This window comes from Pangasianodon hypophthalmus, chromosome 1 (genome assembly GCF_027358585.1).
Source record: "Pangasianodon hypophthalmus isolate fPanHyp1 chromosome 1, fPanHyp1.pri, whole genome shotgun sequence".
In the NCBI taxonomy this organism is placed as follows: Eukaryota; Metazoa; Chordata; class Actinopteri; order Siluriformes; family Pangasiidae; genus Pangasianodon; species Pangasianodon hypophthalmus.
Genome location: NC_069710.1, coordinates 27,328,296 through 27,351,761, shown reverse-complemented (window position 1 = coordinate 27,351,761; position 23,466 = coordinate 27,328,296). Strand labels below are relative to the sequence as shown.

The window sequence follows — 23,466 nt, the reverse complement described above, 5'->3', positions numbered from 1 at the left end:
TCTTACTTCTATCGTAAAGCACTGATTACGTCATCATTCAGTGTCAAGCGGCTTTCAAACTTCGAGCTTGGAGCGCCGTTGTCCTGACTTGCTTACCGTAGCTCTAGAAGAAACCATCACTGAATAGGGGAGTTTTTTAAAAAAGTTTGTTTGAAAAATAAGATATTTTAAACTACAAATTGTATTTTATCCACTTAATCTTTTAAAAAAGTTTTTATCTCATTTCTAAAACCTTACGTATGGTGATATTGGTGGTTTACTGTTGTATATTATTTCTCTTTTTATCTCTGAAACCCCTCTGACCGGAGCAGTAGTTTGTTCCTCGAGACTGGACGATGGCAGAGGTTTAAGTGAAAGCTATCGAAGCTTTTTTTTGACAGCCGGGGGAAGTTTTATTCAACACAGTGACATTGGTCAAGGTAACATGACATTTCTATAGAGTAACCGTCCCTCTTAGTGGTGTGCGTGTGTGTCACGGTGTTGGAAATGTTGAATGTGATGAAAGAGCGGCTGAAAGGAGAGCTGGTCGCAGGCGCTCGGAGGCTAAAAGCTCGGCTAAGTTGGGGAGTTACTCAGCAACACGGCTCCGAGTACACGGACACTCCAGCAGCTAGACTCAAACACCAGAGTGTGGGCCTTCATAGTTATTTTCACTAAACACTCAAAGTGCGCTGTGTGCTAATTCCAGCATTTTAAACCAAAACTGAACGGCAGAACACTTAAAGCTAAGCTATGTAGCTAACTAGCCGGGCCTGTGTACAGTCAGTTCGCTAGCTGAGTAGCATAACGTAAATATGCGCCTGTTGTCGTAAAGAGTCACAAAATAATCTTCACCACTGATCTAATAACTCTCTAGTTACTGTATATTTGTGCCTCATCCAAGCGTCACACTTTGCTTTGAGATGTGTTACACTTCAGTCAGGCTTCTGCTCTAACATCATGTTTCTATAAAGCTTTCTCCTTTAGCTACTCCTGAAATCAAAAGTTTCACAGCTCTCACTTAGTGTGATGAACACAAATATCATAGTATGGCTATCACAAAAACAGCAACAGCGAATATAGTTTTGGAGATATTCATGTTTTAATTTTGTAGCTCACTTCCAGGAAAATGATTAACATTTTTAGAAAATGATTAACATTTTTTTAGACGATTCATTCTGTACTAGTCTTGTGTTCATCCAATTAAATGCTCTCTAGAATGTACATGTCCCGCCCCCAGAGGCGGGTCTTGTTCTACAGTAGCAGCTCGGTAGCAGCAAACTGTTTTTCTTCACACAAACCGTTCCCTTTTCCAACCATCTCTTGGTTGAATTGTGTGGAATTGTGTGAGGTGGTGTTTACGTGATGGACACTTTTCCAGCATGGAGCTGTTCAAACCCGGAGTGTCACTGAGAACACAAGTCTGTCTTTATACATCTTCATCGTTTCTCTGTCAGTAAGAGTAAGTCAGATGCTTTCCGGTGACGAACCTGTAGCTCTCCGTCACCATCTGTGCCGCTGACAGTAGACCTCACACATGAGCGGCTCCAAAATCACACTCCATCTTGTTTTGTAGGATGTCGTTCTCGTTTAAGTTAAATAGTTTGCTAAGAGTTTTTTGGCATTTGCCGGTGAGGTGTGGCGTGTACCTGGTGTAAATCACTCTGTCACTCTGACTTCCTGTTTCAAAAGGAGATACACCAAGACAGGGAACCAAATCACAGCTCTCGTACCATTTCATGGGGACTTTACAAGGACTGGCATCATGTTTAGTCTTTCTTTAGAATTTAAAATTTTTGACGTCTGCGTGGTAACAGATAATGTCCCTAATTCTGGAAACTCTGTCATTCACTCTGTGATCATTTGTCACGTATTTAGTGGTTGTTGTATAAGAAATCATCACCACTCCTAAGGTTAGTGATTGCATCACTGTTGTATAGTGGATAATTGATTGTTGGCATTTTATGACCTCTTGTTTTCCTGTTCCAGCAGTTTGCAGTGGAAGCTGCACGATGTCCTTAAAGCCACGGGTGGTGGATTTTGATGAAACCTGGAACAAGCTGCTCACCACCATCAAGGCGGTGGTGATGCTGGATTACGTAGAGAGAGCTACGTGGAATGACCGCTTCTCGTATCCTTCCATAGAGGAGCTTGGGAACAGGCTACACTTCGTTTGGTGTAATAAATGCTTTAGGAGTTTAGGCACACAGTTTTTTTTTTTTTTTTTTTTTCCCTTTCCTTTCCTTTCTTCACCCAATCTCTATTGACAGAGAATGATTTTGACTTACTTCTCTGTATTGAGTGAAGAACAAAAAACCTCTTCACTCAAAATTCAACTATAATAGAAGGCTAAAGGCAGTTGTAGAATTATAGTCAGTAAAAGTTTCAAATTAACATTTAAACACCAGAGCAATACATTCATTCGTTTGTTCCCGGACGGACATGGAAATAATTTCCGAAACTCCACACACAGTAACTCGAGCTCAGGGGAGGCAGCAGCACTATCTGCTGAGCCAATTGGCTGCCCAGAAGGAGTAGAGTAAAAAGTAATTCCGGTTACTTAGACTTGCCAAAAAGTTTTTGTAATATCTGTGCATGATCAGGCAAAGACTAAGGCACTTTCTGAAAATGCAGTCACTGAAGGGACCAGTACTAATAAGGATTTTGAGCTTAATTTTTAAATATCTTATCTAAGAATTACCTAGTGTCCTACAAAAATACATTTCATGCATAAATATTATACAACTGCCCCAATTATCTGCCCTTGGACTAAGTGAGTTTCTTTTCTTAGAACAAGAAAACATCTAAATTATTGTTTGTGGTTATCAGTATGCAGGTAGACAGAGAATAAGTTGGAGTGTTCCTTTAACTCTTATTGTGTTCATGTGTATCCATTTGAACACAAATGAAAACTAAGTTCATTTCACACTGGTGATTTTGCTGTGTGATTAAAGGTCTTTGGAAATATTTGGAGCAAATAATGCAAATCCTACCGCACGTTATAAATTCAAACTGTGATCAGTAAAGTTTCTTTAACCCCAGGTCTCAGTGATATTTACGCATTGTGTGTTGCATACCCAGAGCCCTTGGGTGAACGGCTATACACAGAGACAAAAGTGTTTCTGGAAAATCATGTCCGTCAACTATATAAGGTAAGGACTAAGGTTAAACTCCATCACCTGTACCTGTAGTAATAACATTTACCTCTGTACATTTACTCGTCATTTACTTCTCGCTACTACACTGATGAGACGGCCATCACGCTGATGCTTGTCTCTCTTTGCAGAAAGTGCTGGAGTCTGAGGAGAAAGTGCTGCTGATGTATCACAGATACTGGGAGGAGTACAGTAAGGGTGCTGACTACATGGACTGCTTATATCGGTGTGTAGAGAGATCTTTTCTTACAGTAAGCATAGCTAACTGTAAACTGCAGCATTACATGATGTACAGTTAGCGTCATTTGTAACATCTTTACATTTATTAAGGGCTTAACACTAGGTGTTTTTATTGGTTGAGTGGCTGCCATGGAAACAGAAGCCTCTATCCTTCAGTCTTCCAAAGATTATGTACAAGTTCAGTTTTTATACAAGAGGTTGGCCAATATTTTCCCCAGTTGCTTCAACGGAAAGTGTATTATGGTGATTTAATTGCATTTAACGGACACTTTTTTAAACACTGAAAGTGAAACTGAAAAGTAAACATGAAGCAAACTTTACAGTGAAACACATTTTGGTCAAGGAGTAAACTGTATAATTGTTATTTTTGGCCAAATGTTTTTAAGGTCACCTCATTAAGCTGTGAATTCTGACACTGTGACCCATGTGGAATGAAACAACATTGAAACAATATCGCTCATCAGTGACTCAGCGTTCCTCTGGAATTGTTTATCTTCTGTCTTCGCTATTTGACCCAGATGTTGTGGGATGTGGTCCAGTTTGTGTTTGTTTGCCACTGTTTACATAGTGATTTATTTTTCCCATTAGGTATCTCAACACACAGTTTATAAAGAAGAACAAACTGACTGAAGCAGATCTGCAGTATGGCTATGGAGGAGTCGATATGAATGAACCACTGATGGAGATTGGAGAGGTACAAAAACACACACACTCGCCCAAAGACAAACTACTGTGCTCCAGTAAGTCTGTTGTTGGGTTAAACTTGTTTAGAGAATGCAGAAGTGACGTACAGTTCCGGATTAAGCTTTGTTTGATGCCAAATAACCGAAGGTTTGGTCTGATTCTTCAGGAATTCGGACTTGGCATAACAAGGTCATGTGTCTTGTATCTGGATTAGATTTTAACCACATTTGTTTGTGTTTGTTCGATTTTTGAAATCTGATTGCTATATTGTGCATAACATGCAAATCAGCTCTTAACATTTGATGATCATCTTCCTGTCTTGTTCCTTGTTTTTCTATTCCTTGTTTTTTCTGTTTCTGTGCAAACAATTATTATGCCATTGGAAATCACAAATTTGCTTAATGTTTATTAATTTCCTAAGGGCAAGGTGTCAGCTTCACCCATGATTGAAAGCACACACTTGTTTAGATGGTTTAATATAGCACTATACCTGGTTGCAGATGTATTATTTACCATTGTAGTCTACAGATCAATTAGGGTGTGAGAAGGGAGTGAAAACAGATGGGAGCAGATTGTGGAAACTTACATGTTTAATTGTTATATATGAAAATAAATACACTCACCGAGCACTTGTACACCTACACGTTCATTCAGTTATCTAATCAGCCAATAGTGTGGCAGCAATGCAATGGATAAAATCATGCAGATACGGGCCAGCACTCCAGGTAATGTTCAAATCAACCATCAGAATGGGGAAAAAGTGTGATCTCGTTGATTTTGGCCATGGCATGATTTTTGGTGCCAGATGAGCTGGTTTGAGTATTTCTATGACTGCTATTCTCCTTGGATTTTCATGCAAAACAGTATCTAGAGTTTACTCAGAATGGTGCAATAAAGAAAAAACATCCAGTGAGGGCAGTTCTGCAGACGCCTTGTTGATGAAAGAGGTCAACGGAGAATGGCCAGACCGGTTCGAGCTGACAGAAAGACTACAGTAACTCAGATAACCACTTTGTATAATTGTGGTGAGCAGAAAAGCATCTCAATGCAGAACACGTCGAACCTTGAGGCTGATGGGCTACAACAGCAGAAGACCACATCGAGTTTCACTTCTGTCAGCCAAGAACAGGAATCTGCGGCTGCAGCGGGCACAGACTCACCAAAACTGGACAGTTGGCAACTGGAAAAATGTAGCCTGGTCTGATAAATCTCGATTTCTGCTGAGACACACAGATGGTAGAGTCAGAATTTGGCGCCAACAGCATGAATCCATGAACCCAACCTGCCTTGTGTCAACAGTTCAGGCTGGTGGAGGTGGTGTAATGGTGTGGGGAATGTTTTCTTGGCACACTTTGGGCCCGTTAATACCAATCATTGCTTGAATGCCACAGCCTGTTTGAGTATTCTTGCTAACCGTGTGCATCCCTTCATGGCCACAAGTTACCCATCTTCTAATGGCTACTTCCAGCATGATAATACACCATGTGACAAAGCAAAATTCGTCTCAAACTGGTTTCATGAACCTGACAATAAGTTCAGAGTTCTTCAGTGGTCTTCCCAGTCAACGTGGACCACAATCTCAAAGAATGTTTCCAACATCTTGTGGAATCCATGCCACAAGAATTGAGGCTGTTCAGAGAGCTAAGAGAGGCCCTACTCAGTATTAATATAGCATTCCTAATAAAGTGCTCGGTGAGTGTATATACATGCCTTATGCCTTATACATGTGGCATGGAGACAATATATAATTCTGTTGAATTAGTAACATGACAAGCTGCATTTTGTCTTATTAACTTTGAGAGAGAAAAAAAAAGAGAGGCTGATGAATGATTGTTCATAGTAAGAAATAACAGGAAAATAACTTGTTTTATGGAAGATCCACCACATTAAATGTAACTATAAATGGAAAAAAAAGTACAAGGTGTCCTTAATAAAAAAATATGTATAGTTTGCTGTGGTATTACTTGTTATTATAGGATAATAATCAACTTTGGAAACACATCACACCACCCTGTCATTGATTATTTTCCTAAAACAGCACACCCCAAGTGTTTTATTTCTTAGAGAACGTGTAGCTAAGGCATCTCGGATCTCCTGAAGTGTTTCTTGAACATCTCGAGTGCATTTATATAGACATTTCTGTGTTTATATTTCCCGTCCAGATAATCAAATGCAGGAAACTCTAAGGTGTAAACCCAAAATAATTATTTTTTTAAAAATATGACTGTGTTTATTACAATTCCAGCTTGCACTTGATATGTGGAGGAAGCTGATGATTGAGCCTCTTCAAGCCATGCTGATCCGAATGCTTCTGAAAGAAATCAAAAAGTAGGTTAAAGCATCAGACTGAGTTGATCATCTTTTGCACCTTTTATGATTCATTTATGAGTTAATATTGTCTGTCTCATCTTGATGAACTTTTTCTCTATTATGCATTGATTTAGTGTTATTCTGAGCGAGTATTATTTTTGTAATACTGAGTTTGGCAAAAATGTTCCTAGTGATCGGTGTGGGGAGCATCCGAATCAGAAAGTAATCCACGGGGTTATCAACTCCTTTGTTCATGTTGAACAGTACAAGAAAAAGTTTCCTCTAAAGGTGAGTGCCTGTGAAATAGTGCGTCTATAGTTAGAGTATTGTGTCCTGGTGAGGTTTCATATGAAACTACATGTCTCTGTGATATTTGGATATGTTTACAGTTGTGAACTGTGACTCACAGGCTATTAAAGACAAATGAATCTGAAATAAGTTGGTTTTACGATGTATAGCAAAACAAAAAAGACAAAAACTGAAAGTATCTGCACATGTGACTCACATGAGAACCATTCCCTCTGATGCTGTGTTTTAGTTTTATCAGGAGATTTTTGAAGGGCCGTTTCTGACAAAAACAGGCGAGTACTACACACAAGAAGCCTCCAACCTACTGCAAGAGTCCAACTGCTCTCAGTATATGGAAAAGGTAATATGATGACCCGTACCTTCCTGCCCAGGGGTGGACAAAGTATTGAGAAATTAAGTGAAAGTACTCATACTGTGTCAAAATCTTACTCTGTTAAAAGTGGAAGTATAAAATTGTACTCAAGTGAAAGTAAAAAAAAAAAAAAAAAAAAAGTTCCTATTTTTAAATGTACTCAAGCATTAAAAAGTAAATGGTTTTAATGCAAGAACTTCAGTTGTTTTCATATCTAAAACTGTTACAAGATGATTTTTTCTTCTAGCAACTGCGTCATTTTTGCCTGAAACCATCATTCTGTCTCTCTAAGTGTGCAGTATTTACCATTAGCTAGAATTTGACTTTTACAGTGTATATACAAAGTCTATACACCCCTGTTAAAATGGCAGGTTTTTGTCATGTAAAAATAAGAAGTGAAACCATGTCAGAACCTTTTCTGCCTTTACTGTCAAATTGCAACCTATAAATTAAAGTAAAAAAGCAATAAGAATAATTTTGCATAATGTGCACACCCCTAAATTAATACTCAGTTGAAGCACCTTTAGATTTTCTCACGGCATTGAATCTTTTTGGGCAAGAATTTGATTGTGAACAGTGCCACATTCCCAATTATAAAAGGACCTGCACGCTTATGCAAGCTGGTTATTGGAAGTTTCTGTTTTTCTTTTATTTCCCTTAAAAAACTTCTGGTTGGTTGTCACTTGATTTTTATATGTTGCAATTTCACAATAAAGGTGAAAAAGGTTCTGATATGGTCTAACTTGGTTTCATTTTTTTTTTTACATCAAAAAAGCCTGCCATTTTAACAGGGGTGTGTAGACTTTTTATATCCACTATATTTTAGTACCTTTAATCAATGCTAGTCTAACCTGGCATTAGCAAAGAAAACAGCCAATTAACATTAGCAAATTAGTGAAACTTCACATGCTCAACATGTTCTTCAAATCAGATGGAGTTCATGCCTTCTAGAGAGGCAAAGGAGACACCTCATTTTATACGAGTCTTTGTGTACTCTGGCACTTTGAAACATTTTACTGAGGTAGGACTAGGTGTGCTAACCCTCAATTTTTTTTTCTTTTTGGAAATGTAGCTGAAAGTACAAGTATTCAATTTTAATGCTCCTAAAGTACATATTAATACACCAAAAAAATACTGAAGTATAGTAATGAAATAAAATTACTGAAGTATTATCCACCCCTGTTCTTACCCAAAGTTATCACTTTTTGTTTGTCATGTTTTGTTTTTAACTGTTAGATCCATGTTTATGCTTTTTTTGGCATTGTTTTTGGTCTTGCTAAGTGCAATAATAACATGCATTTCCACTAGCATTTCTTTCAGTCATAATGTCACAAGATGTGTAGGTGCTCTGGAATGTTCACCAAGGCATGTGCTAAATGTTTAGTGGCCTGGGAAAACCCTGTGGGTTATGCTTGTTGTGTTTTAGATCAAGTTTATTGTCGTATTTCTGCAGTATTCTATCTTAATGAATATTGTTATCAGACTTAGTCATGATAACGAAGAAGCCTCTGTTTTCTTTTTACTTAAACTTTAGTGGAAATTTCAGCAAGGTTTACTTGTTCGCCTGCTCAAGGCACTCCTTTAGATTAATGTACTATTTATAATCCCGTTTCTTTAATCGTTCCTGTCTGTGGCTTTTTGTCTAAAGGTTTTAGGGCGTTTGAAAGACGAAGAGGTGCGATGTCGGAAGTACTTGCATCCAAGCTCCTATGCCAAAGTGATCCATGAATGCCAGCAGAGGATGGTGGCTGACCACCTGCAGTTTCTGCATGGAGAGTGCCAGAACATCGTCAGACAAGAAAAGAGAGATGGTCTGTACTGTTTAATTCTCACAGCCACGTCCACTAGTATTTAGCTTGTAATATGTTTAATTCTAGGTCCAAAGGAATTGCATCAGTAAACACATTTAAATAATTAGAGCTCATGTTCAAACTCATGTAGTTGTTTTTTTTCTGCGTTATTTATTTCTGTAGAAGTTTGGACAGTCTTGTACCACATAATAATAATAATAATAATAATAATAATAATAATAAGGTCATTATAACAGCGAAGGGGGAATAATCTGGAATAGGATGTTCAACAAGTACATATGGGTGTGATGGTCAAGTGTCCACATACTTTTGGCCATGTATTTCAAACACAAGCTCCAATATTTAACTGTTTTGTGATTTGTCAACTAACGCTAAGTGTTTGCAGGTTTAGGAGCTGCTTTGAGCGCTTCAGTTATTTCTGTTTGAATTACTCCTAGTCCTAATTGTCACTCCTAATGCTTTCAGTCTAATTTTTCTTTTTTGCATTTATACTTCATGTTACATCTTTTCCAGTGAAGTAAATCAAAAACAAATCAGAAATGATCTTCAGTGGAAACAGTATCAGTATTGATTAACAGTATTTAATGGGAAACTGACAGCAAGCAAGCAACAGTTACCAGCAAACACTATTAACAATCTTAATGACATTATTTGGGCATGGCTTGTGTCTGCGGATGCATACACTCTGTACAAGTCATTTTGGGAATGCAGTAATGACATGACATGTTATTCTGAGTGGTGCTATCCTCTTAAAAATAGATCCTGGCTGTGGCATGTTGGTAGCAACAGCTGGTTATAGGGGAAACAGAGAGAGGTGGTCAGATGCTGTGTGTGTGTGTTTCTCTGTCAATATATTTAAAATAAAAAATTTTGCATTAATTATGAAGAGAGCTTACAATTTGTACTCTGATTCTGTAGTCTGTTTGTAGGTATCTCTCTTTTCTTCCAATTCTATACTGTACTAATACTGTTGCTCTTCATTCACTGTAAGTATTGCATAAGTACTGCTCAAGTCAGAATTCTGAGTGCAGCGTGTATGATTATATTCATTATCCCTCCCAAAACTAGCTAGTGTATTATACTGTATTGCTCACCATGTCTGAAGCATACTTTGTTGTAAGTAAAACCATAATTATTAAGTGTTTGTGTGTGAATAACTGTGACATTTAGCCTTGATTTGTTATTGTTGTTAAAAATAAATAAATTAAAAAAAAAAAAAGACCCTGCTTTTCCTCTGAGCAGTCTGACGTGCAGGAACCCAAACCCGTCTCACTGATTGATGTTGGGATTTGACATGGCTTGTGCTGGCTTGCTTTCAGACATGGCGAACATGTACACACTGCTGCGGGCAGTCGCCAGTGGCTTACCTCACATGATCCAGGAGCTGCAGGTGCACATTCGTGACGAGGGGCTCCGAGCCACCAGTAACCTCTCTCAGGAAAACGTGAGTCTGTGTGTGAAAGGATGCATGTGAATGTTGTTTTGACTGTATATAGGGACTGTGTATTTGTGCTGATTGGATGACTGAATAAGGCTGTAAATCCCATGTCTTTGCTTCCTTGTGATTATCTGATTTACTGGAAGGAGACGCCGGACATGTTTGAAACCTGCCTCTTTTCCGCAACATTACAATGCTGTCACTAATTCCCGCTATTCTTCCAGCTATTATTTTTAACTGGAAATCAAGTGAATAGATTTTTTTTTTTTTACTTCCTGAAGTCTAGTCATGGACATATTGTTATTTGACTTGACAGACTTGGGATAATCTTTTAATTCTATTGAATAAAGAAAGGATTATCTGCTTGTTTTTGGTTTTCTATTACCACATGCTTAAGAAGTTCTCCTTTTCCCCCTCTTGCTGCAGATGCCAACTCAGTTTGTGGAGTCCGTGTTGGAGGTTCATAGTAAATTTGTCCAGTTGATTAACACAGTGCTAAATGGGGACCAGCACTTCATGAGTGCACTCGACAAGGTACACAGCCTCCTTTCACAAAAACTTTATTAAATGTACATAAAGAGAAATCAGAAGTTTTTATACAGGGTCGTAGAACACCGTTAGCTTGTAGATTGGCATGTTCAGGATTGTGCTTAATATAAATTCTTATCCATTAAAAATCAAACATGATAAATGTACAAGGCTGAGTCAAATGAAAACTTTGTTTTATTTTTTTTTTTATTTTGCATTGTTTATTGCGTATACACATTACAACAGTGTATCATTTTTCTACATAATCTCCATTTTATTCAGTGTTCCAGTGCATAATGAGTGTCCGGATACTTTTATTTAGATTTTAATGAGATCCTTTGACTTGCCCTTGTATTTATAGATAAAAAGACTGTTACTGGGTATCATTGTTGTGGGTTTTTTTTTTTTTTTTTCCCCTTTTCCATAATATTAATACAGGTCATGATTTTAAACCAGTAGGTGGCATCATAGTGTCAGGAAAATACGATTTAGTCAGTTGTATGGTTGTCTATAAACTATAATACTGTAAATACTATAAATAATTCTATATAAATAATAATAATAATAATAATAATTACAACAAGTGGTGGTAGTAGTAGACAATCTTATTATTAAAATATTAAAATAATTGACATCAGTAGCAGACATTAAGAACATTAACAGGGTCAGCATGTCTGTAAAATATCTTAAATTCTCTGAAATTACATTAAATCAAAGGCCTAAATCAAACTATTAAATTGTCTTTAATTTCCTTTCATTTATGTAGTCTTAGATTTTTAGTTAATTCATGTGTTCAGCAGTAACTCCACTGAAGATCTTCAAAAAGCTTTTTAGCCTATTATAACTGCAAATTGGACAACTTACATGACATTTGAAGTGGTATTATTATTATTATTATTTTTTTTTTTAATGGCATTTAACTTTAGGATATTTCTAGACACCATTAAAGTACTAAAGGGTATGCTTCATAACCATATTTAAATGACAAACTGATGATTTATAAATGTACTTTTTTTCAGGCTTTGACATCAGTAGTAAACTACAGAGAGCCCAAATCCATTTGTAAAGCACCTGAACTGGTGAGTGTGTGTGTGTGTGTGTGTGTGTTTTTTTTATTTATTTATTTTATTTTATTTAACATTTATTTAATAATGCAGTGTATGATGATCTGTTAAAACTGACCCTTTCTCTGCACCATGACACTAACCGGCATGTGGATTTCATGTCTGCAGCTTGCTAAGTACTGTGACAATCTGCTGAAGAAATCAGCAAAGGGGATGACGGAGAACGAGGTGGAGGATAAACTTACCAGCTTCATCACTGTCTTCAAGTACATTGATGACAAAGATGTCTTTCAAAAGGTAATCTCAGCAGGAACGAGGCCTCAGCATGCAAAGGGGCAGGTCTTTCAGTATTAAACATTCTCAGGTGTGTGGAAATTGTTGTCTATCCTAGTGGTGTTGTAAATCAGGGACTCTCAAACCCCTTTAACTGTTTAAAAAAAAAAATCCACGGTCACCCTCATTACGAATTTATTTTATGAACAAATTCCAACTATTCAAATCTTAGGGTCATTATGCAAAAGTGTGTAATAGTATTTTGGCTATTTATTTGTGCCACTGAGTTTTTCTTGCATGAACTTTTGTTCCTTTGTTTACATATTATTGAGGTCTGGATTAAACCAGTTCAATTCTAGTGACCAGTCCAACAGGCTAATAACTATAGAAAGTCAGTATTAAATATAATAACTTTGATAATGGTGAGTTGTGAATCTCACCACAACAGACCCCCTTCCTAAGCTTTATGGACCCCTCTTTGAAAACCATGGGTACAAATGACACCAGAGAAAATTTGTCAACCAGTAGAGACTCTCAAATACAGTTTATATTGCAATTGAGCAAAACTGCAAATGTAATAAAATAAAGCTAATTAAAATGTTCAAATGTTAGTTTGCAACTTTTGCATTTATGACCATGGGGTGTTACTTTGGGGTGCAACAGTTCTGTGATTTCGTTACAATTTACTAGAAATTTTTTGTTTGTGATGTCTTAAGTTTGTTAAAGACTCCCATAACTTGTTTGCCTTGAATTAAAATGTAAAAGTCATGTTTGTGTCACACACACATAAGTGGGGTCCAGAAGTCTGAGAGCACTAGTGAAAAGGCTTGTATTTTGTATTCTTTTCTAATTTAATACAACAGTATTCATTTCAAATTATATTATTGACAATAACCTCAGTGAAAAGTAGAATCTTTGAAATATTTACGTGAATTTCAGAGTTTCTTAGCATTTAGTACGTCCCCTTTTTGCTTTAATGACCGTGTGCACTCGAGCTGGCATGGACTCTACAAGTTTGCGCAAAAACTTATGATCAAGTTTGGATCAAATCCACCGGAGGGTCGTCTGAACACATGCTTCAGTAGAAGAGATTAGACATGAGTAAAATCTGACCTTTTGTACAAAGCAGTTAACATGGTCATGATCACTAATTTGCTTACAGTTAAATAGGGATATAGACATAGTGCAGAATCTTGAATATTAAATATTCAAAACCTTCTGTTTATTTCCAATATTTGAATAAAAAAAAAATCCCAGGTTTTCAGTGTGGTCTCAGACTTTTCAACCCCACTGTATATAGTGTTAGAATATGTTAGAAACCAGTTGTTTCACTTTATCACTGTTTGTGTCTCTCTTAGTTTTATGCCAGAATGCTCGCTAAGAGGTTAATACATGGCCTTTCATTATCCATGGACTCTGAGGAAGCCATGATTAACAAACTAAAGGTAAGACCAAAGTGTGTCTCTTTTTGACCTATAATTCTGCACTCAAGTGACTCTAAAATAAAGTCCACACTGTAAAGTGACTCAACTGTGATAATAACTAGCCTCCAACACCCCCCGCCCCATTCTCTCTCTACACAGCAGCTCTGTCATTACGCCCAAGCAGTTGCAGAAAGGAAGGGCTTTATCAGATGAAAGTGTGAATACTATGTCCTTGTTTGTTTCCTTTTTTTTTTCTAACTCTGTCGCCTTCTCTGTTCTGGTTTGCAGCAAGCTTGTGGCTATGAGTTTACAAGCAAACTACACAGAATGTACACGGACATGAGCGTTAGTGCCGATCTCAACAACAAGTTCAACAACTTCATAAAGACCCAGGAGACCGTAGTGGATCTGGGCATCAGCTTTCAGATCTACGTGTTACAGGTGAGACAGTGAGAGAGGCCACACACACACAGATATGTAGAGATGGAGGAAAGTAAACACTGGGCCTGATACGTTAGTGCTTTAAATCTGTTCACGAAGCATGAAGAACTGGTGATTTCACATTCAATATCTCAAACATGTCTTAACCAGCAAATTTCACTCAAGTGTCACTGTTTTGGGAGACCTGTGAAGTAAGAGGGTGTGTGTGTGTGTGTGTGTGTGTGTGTGTGTGTGCGTGCGCGCATGTATTGCAGGCGGGTGCATGGCCTCTCACGCAGGTTCCTTCATCTACGTTTGCCATCCCTCAGGAACTCGAGAAGAGTGTACAAATGGTGAGTTACCTTTTCCGAGAGATAGACAGAATTATCTTGACTTCAGAAGGAAGGCAAACCTCATACAGTTGTATTGAAACCTAAGTGTACAGTTAAGTTGTAGATATAAGTGTCACAAAACAAATGTTCTTGTGCACCAGGTGTCATTATAAAAGATGCTGCAATTGGTTAGGAACACTCGATAGGAAAAAGCTACAGAGCTTGGCAGAGCAAAGACCTTAAACATTCCTATCAGTCCAGTTGGTTTGATAATATGTAGGCATACATTGATGTACAGGATGTATACTAAATAATTTAAAAAAAAAAAAAAAAAAAAGTGTCAGAATACTTATTTCCCCTCACTTCATGGGTTCACGAAGTGTAGGATTCGAGGCTTGTCCGTATGATTATTTGAAAATGATTAAATTATAGATTACAATTTTAACAGAATTAAAGATAAAGATTCTATCCAGATGGTTAATGGAGAAATATCCCACATATGCATGATAAAGCTTTTTGCACTGAAGCAAATCTTTTGTATTTTAAATAAATGTTTTCTCATTTCTGTCACTTCCCAAATTTATATTCCATTAGTTTTCATCTATTTTCAACCAGCTTCTGGGGCTTTAATTATTTTGTTAAGAGAGGTTGTGTGAATGAAGACACCTGGTGAAATGTAGTGATGTCATGCTATAGACTAACCACCTGAGGCATTATGCCTGATTCATAATTAGGTTACTAACAACTTAAGGTATGAAAGTGAAAGTGTGTTCCATGAGTTGTCTTTTGTGTGTGTGTGTGTGTGTGTGTGTGTGTGTGTGTGTGGAGTAAATCTAAAACTGGCTCCATTTTGAAAACTTGACTGATTACCCCAAATACAGCACTGGCCTTAAGTCAGTCATTAATAGCAGTGAAGGCTGGCTGAAAACTGGTGATTTTGTTGACAATGTTTTTTCCATGAAAAAAACTGAATGATAAATAAATAATAATAATAAATGATAATTCACCCATCTCAAAATATATTATGAAATGTAATGACAAGATGTAAAACTGGTTGAGTAGAAAAAATGAAAACATTTCCTCCCTCATCTTTGCACAATCACTTTGGTTCTCTTACAGAGAATTAAGATGTATATGTGCACTGCTGGGATTTTACACACACACACACACACACACACACACACACACACACACTGGTGTACAGACAAGTCTTCTCTGGAAAGAGAAAGGCTTACATATGCCTGTAACGACACTGTGCACTTGTAAATCGATCTGACTCTGTCACTTAGGAAGGAATGAAAGATTTAGAAATTATTGCATGTGGTTACCTTTAGTTTTCACTGACTAAAACTGTTTAGTTTTAGTTGACAAAAATGACTGTAGTTTAATTAACAATAACCAAATGACTAAAACTTGCAGTTTAATTGTTCCTGTATGACACCCTTTGAGTTTGAGTTTATACTTCATTGCTGATGTCTCTCTTCCACTAGTTTGAGCTGTTTTATAACCAGAATTTCAGCGGGAGGAAGCTCACTTGGCTACACTACCTCTGCACAGGTACGGTGCATTTACACACACAGAACATAATTCTCATTAGAGTGCATTAAGATCCTGATTTCTGTGGTTCATGTTGTTGTATGTCTCACTGATAGGGTTAGAACTTGAGACCTTCAAACTACAGCTTGAAGTCATTTAGAGATTTAAATTCAGCCGTTTCTTTTCATTTACGGTGCAGTGAGTGGTGGGTGAAGCCTCTGAGGCTACTGCGATGTAGGCAGTGTTTTGTGGTGGGTTTAATTAACACATTGTTGTAGTGGTGTAATGGTAGGAAACAGAGCCAATTAGCTGCTCTGGCATCATTCTCCATGTTCAGACAGTCACAGTTACTCACCCTGCAATCGTCTTATTACCACACCGAGCTGCAGCAAAACATGCACGCAGTCCAACCGTGTTTTCTCTCTCTCTCTCTCTCTCTCTCTCTCTCATACACACACACACACACACACACACACCCATACCAACCTGTTTACACACAATTGTACAGATTAAGCTCTTAAACACTCTGTTTATTATTCAGTTATTCATTGTGAAGCTTGTTTTTCAGTCACTACCATCAGTTATTCTGTAATTACATAATGTGTAGTTACAAGAGTGAGAAATGCAAATCCTTCACCATGATGAGTTTCTGTCATGTAGAAACCGTCTTCGCAAATATCCTTAACTTTTTAAATGTAATTATTATCCTTATGCTTTTTAAATGCCACAACAAATACACTTCTACTTCAACTATCAGATGTACTGTATATATAAAATTATAACAATCTATATTTCTTAATACTAAATTTATTTATGGAACAGCCAGAAAAACATGCGCGCACATACACACACGCACACAGGAAAAGTTTCACTAACGTGTTGATCTTAATCCTTTAACGTTCACACAGTGATATTATGTGGTTTTGTTGTTGTTTGAACATGATTGGCCATGCAAGTATGGGTTGTCATCTCAGTGGAACGTCATTTCACTGGAACTGTTTTTTTTTTTTTTTTCTTGACTCATTGTTTAAAAATGTAACAGAAATGTAGCTGCAGTGAATAAAGCGATAACATCGTACAGAATTGCTCAAGGCAATGTCACCACTCTTTTATAACACCACGAGTGCTTATTTTGGAAAAGAAAACATCACTGACCTGTCAGATAAGTAGTCAGATATCAGTCTAATAATCCCTCCCTTTCACACATTGTCTCTCTCTCTCTATCTCTCAGGTGAGGTGAAGATGAACTACCTGTCCAAACCCTACGTCGCCATGGTTACCACCTACCAGATGGCGGTGCTGCTGGCGTTTAACAACAGTGAGACGGTGAGCTATAAAGAGCTGCAGGAGAGCACGCAGATGAACGAGAAAGAGCTGCAGAAAACCATCAAGTCCCTGCTGGATGTCAAGATGATCAACCATGACTCACAGAAAGTAAGACAGCAGGGAGGCTTCTTAAACTCCTGATCCAGATGCAGCATAAACACTCTTCTAGCCTCTTATGTTGTGGTGACAGTGTAAACAAGATTCCGGGTAAATTTTTCAACCAGTAGAGATACTTAGATGTAGTTTATATTGAGCAAAGTTACAAAGACAGCCAATTAATTTAACTTTTGTTGTTAACTGTTGCAAAACTGTTGCTGTAGGATTGTGGAGCATGAGCTCACATTGCTCAAAGACTGCTTTATGCTTTCAGAAGTGAGTCACGTAAACAGCAGCGATCAGAATTTATTTACAGAAATTTGTAACTAGGCACAACATGTGTCATTATGCAACTTTGTCAGTGCTTCCTGTCAGTGTGGATGTGTCAGACATAAATTAGGCAGCACATTTAGCTTCCACGTAGTAAAACAGAGCTGCTAGCAAATCCACATGACAAACAAGATGAAGATACAAGGCTGGTTTTATACTGATTTTATATGGACCTTTTCTAATGGTATTAAAAACATTAGCTGTTTTTGTTGTTTTTAGATGTTTCATTGTGAAACATGAAACATCTCATGATGTGATCAGATGTGATGATGTGATCATTAGATGTTTCATTGCAGTTTTTCCAGTATTCATTTTTAGATCATACACTATATGGCTAAAAGTATGTGGACACGTGACCATCACAGCCTTGTTGAAAATCTTTTTCCAAAACCATGGGCAATAATATAGATTTGTTCCCCCTTTGCTGCTGTAACAGCCTACACTCTGCTGGGACAGCTTTCCAATAAATTTCCACCTGACCTGGGTTGAGGCCAGGGCTCTAGGCAGGACTCTTGAGTTGTTCTAAACCAACTTTGGCAAATTCAACCACAAGAGCATTAGTGAGATCAGGCACTGATGTTGGTGAGGAGACCTGGGGTGCAGTCGGTGTTCCAGTTCATCCCAAAGGTGTTCAGTGGGGTTGAGGTCAGGGCTCTGTGCAGGACACTGCAGTTCTTCCACTCCAATCTTAACCACACCATGTCTTCATAGAGCTCGGTTTGTGCACAGGGGCATCGTCATGCTGAAACAGGTTTGGGCCTCTTAGTTCCAGTGAAGAGAAATTGTAATACTACAGCATTAGCATTAATGCTAAAGACATTTTATACAACTGTGTGCTTCCAACTTTGTGGCAACAAACTTTTGTCCATATAGTCTAGATGATTCTGTTTTTTTTTCTACATCCTGGCTACATTCTTGAAATCTAGTAGTGATTTCGTGATGCGTAAAGGTATCTTTATAAATGTCATGTTCATAACATGTTGACAAAACTTATAATTCATCATAGGAGCTTAATTTGAGTATGGCTCCAGTGAAGGGAAACTGTAATGCTACAGAATACAAAGACATCCTATACAATTCTGTGCTTCCAACTTTGTGGCAGCAGTTTGGGGAAGAACACCTACGATCGTGATGGTCAGGTGTCCATGAACTTATGGCCATGTAGAGTAATTGCATTTGCACATACTGACATTTGCAAGGAGGACTTTATTCTCCTCGGACTCTGAAGCACAACAGTCTCTAGAGTTTACATGGTATGGTGTGAAAACAAAAAACATTCAGTGAGCAGCACATATGGCTGTGATGGTCAGGTGTCTACAAACTGTTGGCCATGTAGTGTGTTTCTATAAATGCGTGTAGTAAAAGTGTAGTACATAGTATTTTCTCCATTATTCCTTTCTATTAGCTACAACTAAAAGATTTTTTTTGTCACCAACTACAATGGTGAGTCATTTGAAGATTTTAAAAGTTGCATGTTCACATGGAATGAAATGGAGATTATGTAGAACATTGATAAAGTGTTGTGACACCTATTTGCTACAAACAAATCAAAATTAAAAAAAAAAAAATTAAGGTTTTCATTTGATTCAAACTTGTACTTAAAACATTGGTCATGTTTTCCTTTATTGCTTGTATGACTTATGAAAAACCAAATACATTTGTTGATAATCAGGCTGAAAAGTGTTTTCTAATGTTATACTCTTTCTTATGCTTCCAGGAGGAAATTGAGGCTGAATCTACTTTTTCATTAAATATGAGTTTCACTAGTAAAAGAACCAAGTTTAAGATCACGACTTCGATGCAGCGGGACACACCACAGGTACAGCACTGTGTTCACAGCACTGACAGATCTGTCCAGTACGTGCTGTCTGTAATACTGAACCTGTGTGACTGGATTTGTATTTTGTGTGTAGGAGGTGGAACAGACAAGGAGTGCCGTGGATGAAGACAGGAAAATGTATTTACAGGCTGCTATAGTGAGGATCATGAAAGCCAGGAAAATTCTGAGACACAATGCACTTATACAAGAAGTGAGTCACTTACATTTACTCTGGGTGTGAGTGTGTATGTGCATGTCCAAACTGAGCTATAAAATGTAAAGTTTGAGCAAGAGTGGAGGGTTGATCAAGAATTATGAGGAATATGAACTCTATGAATATGATGTATGTTGTATGAAGAAGTGTAGATCAGATTTCCAGTTCGTTTAAATAGACTTTGTACTGTATATTTTACTGTATATGTTACTTACTCATAGCTGAAAAATATTAATTGTAAGCTCATTGTCATTTTGTATTGCTTTCTACTCCCGCAAATGTATCATTAAGATATGGGTATTATTAGCAGAGGGTATAAATCAGTGCCTTCTTTACCAGGAGGTTTGGCCCAGAGGTCAGTTTGTAGGGAACCCTGAATTCCTGCAGGGTGAGCTATGACATCTGGAGTGGGAGAATCTGTTGTCAACTACAGTCACCTAATATGTCTTCATGAACATTGATACATGTGTGCAGCCTGAGCACAAATTGTACACCTACACTTCCACTGTTCAGCCTCATAGACCAGTGCACTTTTCACACATGCATGTGTGTGTGCATATACTCACACATAGTTTAAATAAGGAATAAAACACGTGGGATGGGGCGTGCTGTTACGGCAAAATAATCAGTGTCAGGGTGGTGTGTTGCAGCCAAAGTGCTGACACTCGAGACTCCCTCCGTAAATTTTAAAAAACATCTCTTTACAGAAAGATTCACCATATCAGTAATTATACTTTTTTGTTAAATAACAATAAAAAATCTTTTATATTTGTTTATTATTAGTCTTAGATTATGTATGTGCCATACAAGTCCCTGTGCATGAGTTCCTACTGTAGAAACATTATAGAAGGAATTACAGCCAGCATTATTGTCAGAGCTGTTGTTAAAGAAAATTAATCAACATGTTCTGACCAATCAGAATCAAGAATTCAACAGCACTGTGGTATATGTCAGCTGTTTTAAAAAAAAAAAAAAAAAACATCTTGTGAAATTGCAAAAATGATCCCTGCAGTGAACACAGAGAGAGCTGTAAGTTTCATGACAGGGGAGTGTTGTAACATCATAAAATGTAACAGCCTATCATGTTCTAGTATGCAAAATTTCATTTGCATATTCATAGAATCTTGATTTTATTGATGGAGGTAAACAAATGTTTTTCTACCTTTTCTTTGTTGTCTGATGACATTTTTGTAGAACAGCCATGTCATGTTTATTTTAACCCTCAACATTTCTTTTATTTTTTTTCCCTTTAAGGTGATCAACCAGTCCAAAGCCCGGTTCAACCCAAGTATCAGCATGATAAAGAAGTGCATCGAAGTGCTTATCGACAAGCAGTACATAGAGCGAAGCCAGACCTCTGCAGACGAGTACAGCTATGTGGCATAAAAGAAAAAAAAAAAAAAAACACTTGGCGGTCAAAATGTAAACCATGTCTTTATTTTTGGCTGCAGCTGGTTCAGGCTGTCTCCCTGCAGGATGAAGTGGGACTGTGCCTCCATCTGAGGAGGGGGGAGAAGGGCCTCCACGTACCCAGGCAGTCATAAACACCTCCCTCCAGCCCAAAACCTTTTCTGATTTTACGCTGTTTACAACATCACCAGTGCCACGCCCCCGTGCGTCAACGAAAAAAAAGAGAATAATGCCTATAGCTATTCAAGCGCAAACTGATTTAAAAAAAATACATTTTTAAACAATGTAACCATAACCAAGAAACCAAGAGAGCAAACGGACGTGTCAGAGTTTTAAAAAAGTGGCTAAGGAAAAACAACCATGCTTTCTTTTCTCACGTTTGCAGTTGTAGTGTGTTCTTCTTTTTTAAATATATCAAAGTGAGAGGAAAAAAAGACTATTGTAATAAAACCGTTATACTGATAATTGTATTTACCTTCAACATGTAAAAAAAAAAAATGAGGTGACAAAATACTGCTGCTTGTCAAATAAACAAATGAAAAACTCTGATTGTCTGAATGTTTTCTAGAAAGTAACGGATTGGTTGTGATAGCTATGAGGAAATAGTCTTAGTGAAGTGCTGTTATATTGACGCAGTTCTCTACAGAAGGAAATGCTCCCAGGAGGTTATGCTTTTCATCAGTCTGGAGGTAGTTTTCTGTTAAAACGTCTCATTTCAGGTCCAAGCCCTATTCCACAGCCTGGCTTGTGCTACTTCTTGGCATGAAGATCCTCTTCAAATAGGATCCATATGGGCATTTCTGATTCAGCGCACATTTCCACAGTGGGTGCGTCATCAGCAAAGCATGTTTTGTGCACGCTGAGGCGTTACGTTGTCATCTTATTTAAGGGTAGGAGTTTTGTGGTTTCACTTGATGTCATATGAGTTTACCCAGAAAAGCTTATTTAAAATCCAGCCAGGATGCATTTGTGTAATTTTAGTTGTTGCCAGAAGGGGTCGTAGTAGAGAGATGACCATTTCTGGCATTAACAGGAATGAAGAATTACAGCAGATGTTTCATAAAATATGTGGTAAATGTTTTTAAGTTAGTGAAGAATTGTGTACTTGAACAGCCAATTCAAAATATTTGTAATAAATTAGTCCTGGTATAAAATTTAACCTCTTTAGTTAGTAAATGTCCAAAGCAACATGGAGCATAATTAGCAGCTGGATCACAGATGTGTCAGTCCCAAACCTGGCAACTTTTTTTCTGTTTTAGGTACTGCCAAAAATCCTGCTTATTCTAACTCCAGTTTCACACTTAAGCAGTATAGTTAAACAGGAATAAAGGCCTCACAAATGATTCCAGTTAACACCCCTTGACCTTGACTCAACCTGAATTCCATATGTTTACTGAGACAATGTTAACGATATTTCAGCCATTTGGGAATGACCTGTAGCCAGACCTGGAGGGAAGAGCAGTCTGCTAATGAGCATGGAATCTCAAACTCACAGCTGCAGGAGAAACTTTCTGATATATCATGATTTACTTGCTTTTTTTTTTTTTTTTTATAACCACTTGCTTGGTAGTTAAAGTTTAGAAGAAGCTTTCAACATAAAATGATATGAAGTCTCAGTAAAAGAAGGGATTCATTTTCAGTATAGTGTCACATGTCACAAAGGCATAATACACTATATGGCCAAAACTTTGTGGACACTTGACCATTACACCCCAGATTTAGTCTCCCTTTGCTGTTATAATATCCTCCACTTTTCTGGGAAGGCTTTGCACTAGATTTTGGAGTGTGGCTGAGGGGATTTGTGATCATTCAGCTACAAGAGCATTAGTGAGGTCAGGCACTGACGTTGGATGAGGAGACCTGGGGTGCAGTTGGTGTTCCAGTTCATCCCAAAGGTATTCAGTGGGGTTGAGGTCAGGGCTCTGTGCAGGACACTCGAGTTCTTCCACTCCAATCTTGACCACACCATGTCTTCATAGAGCTCGCTTTGTGCACAGGGGCATCGTCATGTAAGGTTTGGGCCTCTTAGTTCCAGTGAAGGGAAATTGTAGTGCTACAGCTTACAAAGACATTTTATACAACTGTGTGCTTCCAACTTTGTGGTAACAAACTTTTGTCCATATAGTCTAGATGATTCTGTTTTTTTCTACATCCTGGCTACATTCTTGAAATCTAGTAGTGATTTTGTGATGCGTAAAGGTATCTTTATAAATGTCGGGTCTATTTCATCTCCAGATTTCATAACATGTTGATGAAATTTATAATTCATCATAGGAGCTTAATTTGAGTATGGCTTATATTGGTGCTTATGTTGGGTTGTACTTAGGATGTGTTCAGTGATGTATTTTAAAAGGTTTTCGAGGTGGGCGTATACTTAAGTTCGGAACTTTTATAAAGTGTATAAAATATAAACGAG

General features: G+C 37.6%; 1 protein-coding gene across 2 annotated transcripts; it reads left to right on the top strand.

Moving 5' to 3' along the window:
- Positions 1-277: 277 nt before the first annotated feature.
- cul2 (cullin 2) lies at positions 278-21,596 on the top strand. 2 transcript variants are annotated; one of them, XM_034308008.2, is made up of 21 exons: positions 278-419; positions 1,972-2,110; positions 3,029-3,131; positions 3,266-3,360; positions 3,963-4,068; positions 6,304-6,386; positions 6,560-6,656; positions 6,907-7,017; positions 8,678-8,840; positions 10,160-10,284; positions 10,705-10,812; positions 11,826-11,885; positions 12,039-12,167; positions 13,502-13,588; positions 13,856-14,008; positions 14,263-14,340; positions 15,810-15,876; positions 17,087-17,289; positions 19,325-19,426; positions 19,521-19,637; positions 20,895-21,596. In XM_034308008.2, exons 2-21 carry the CDS (start codon positions 1,992-1,994, stop codon positions 21,024-21,026), a joined length of 2,238 nt encoding a protein of 745 aa, XP_034163899.1. In that variant the 5' UTR covers positions 278-419; positions 1,972-1,991; the 3' UTR covers positions 21,027-21,596. The 2 variants fall into 2 exon arrangements, with proteins under 2 accessions (XP_034163899.1, XP_034163901.1); XM_034308010.2 differs by having other exon boundaries at positions 297-419; positions 1,969-2,110.
- The last annotated feature ends 1,870 nt before the right edge of the window (positions 21,597-23,466 follow it).

Bases quoted from the DNA above. Each gene is read 5' to 3' on its own strand.
- cul2 (XM_034308008.2), top strand. From the start codon at position 1,992: ATGTCCTTAAAGCCACGGGTGGTGGATTTTGATGAAACCTGGAACAAG. The intron at 7,018-8,677 runs GTAATATGATGA...TTTTGTCTAAAG, and splicing joins GCTCTCAGTATATGGAAAAG to GTTTTAGGGCGTTTGAAAGA. The intron at 12,168-13,501 runs GTAATCTCAGCA...TGTCTCTCTTAG, and splicing joins ACAAAGATGTCTTTCAAAAG to TTTTATGCCAGAATGCTCGC.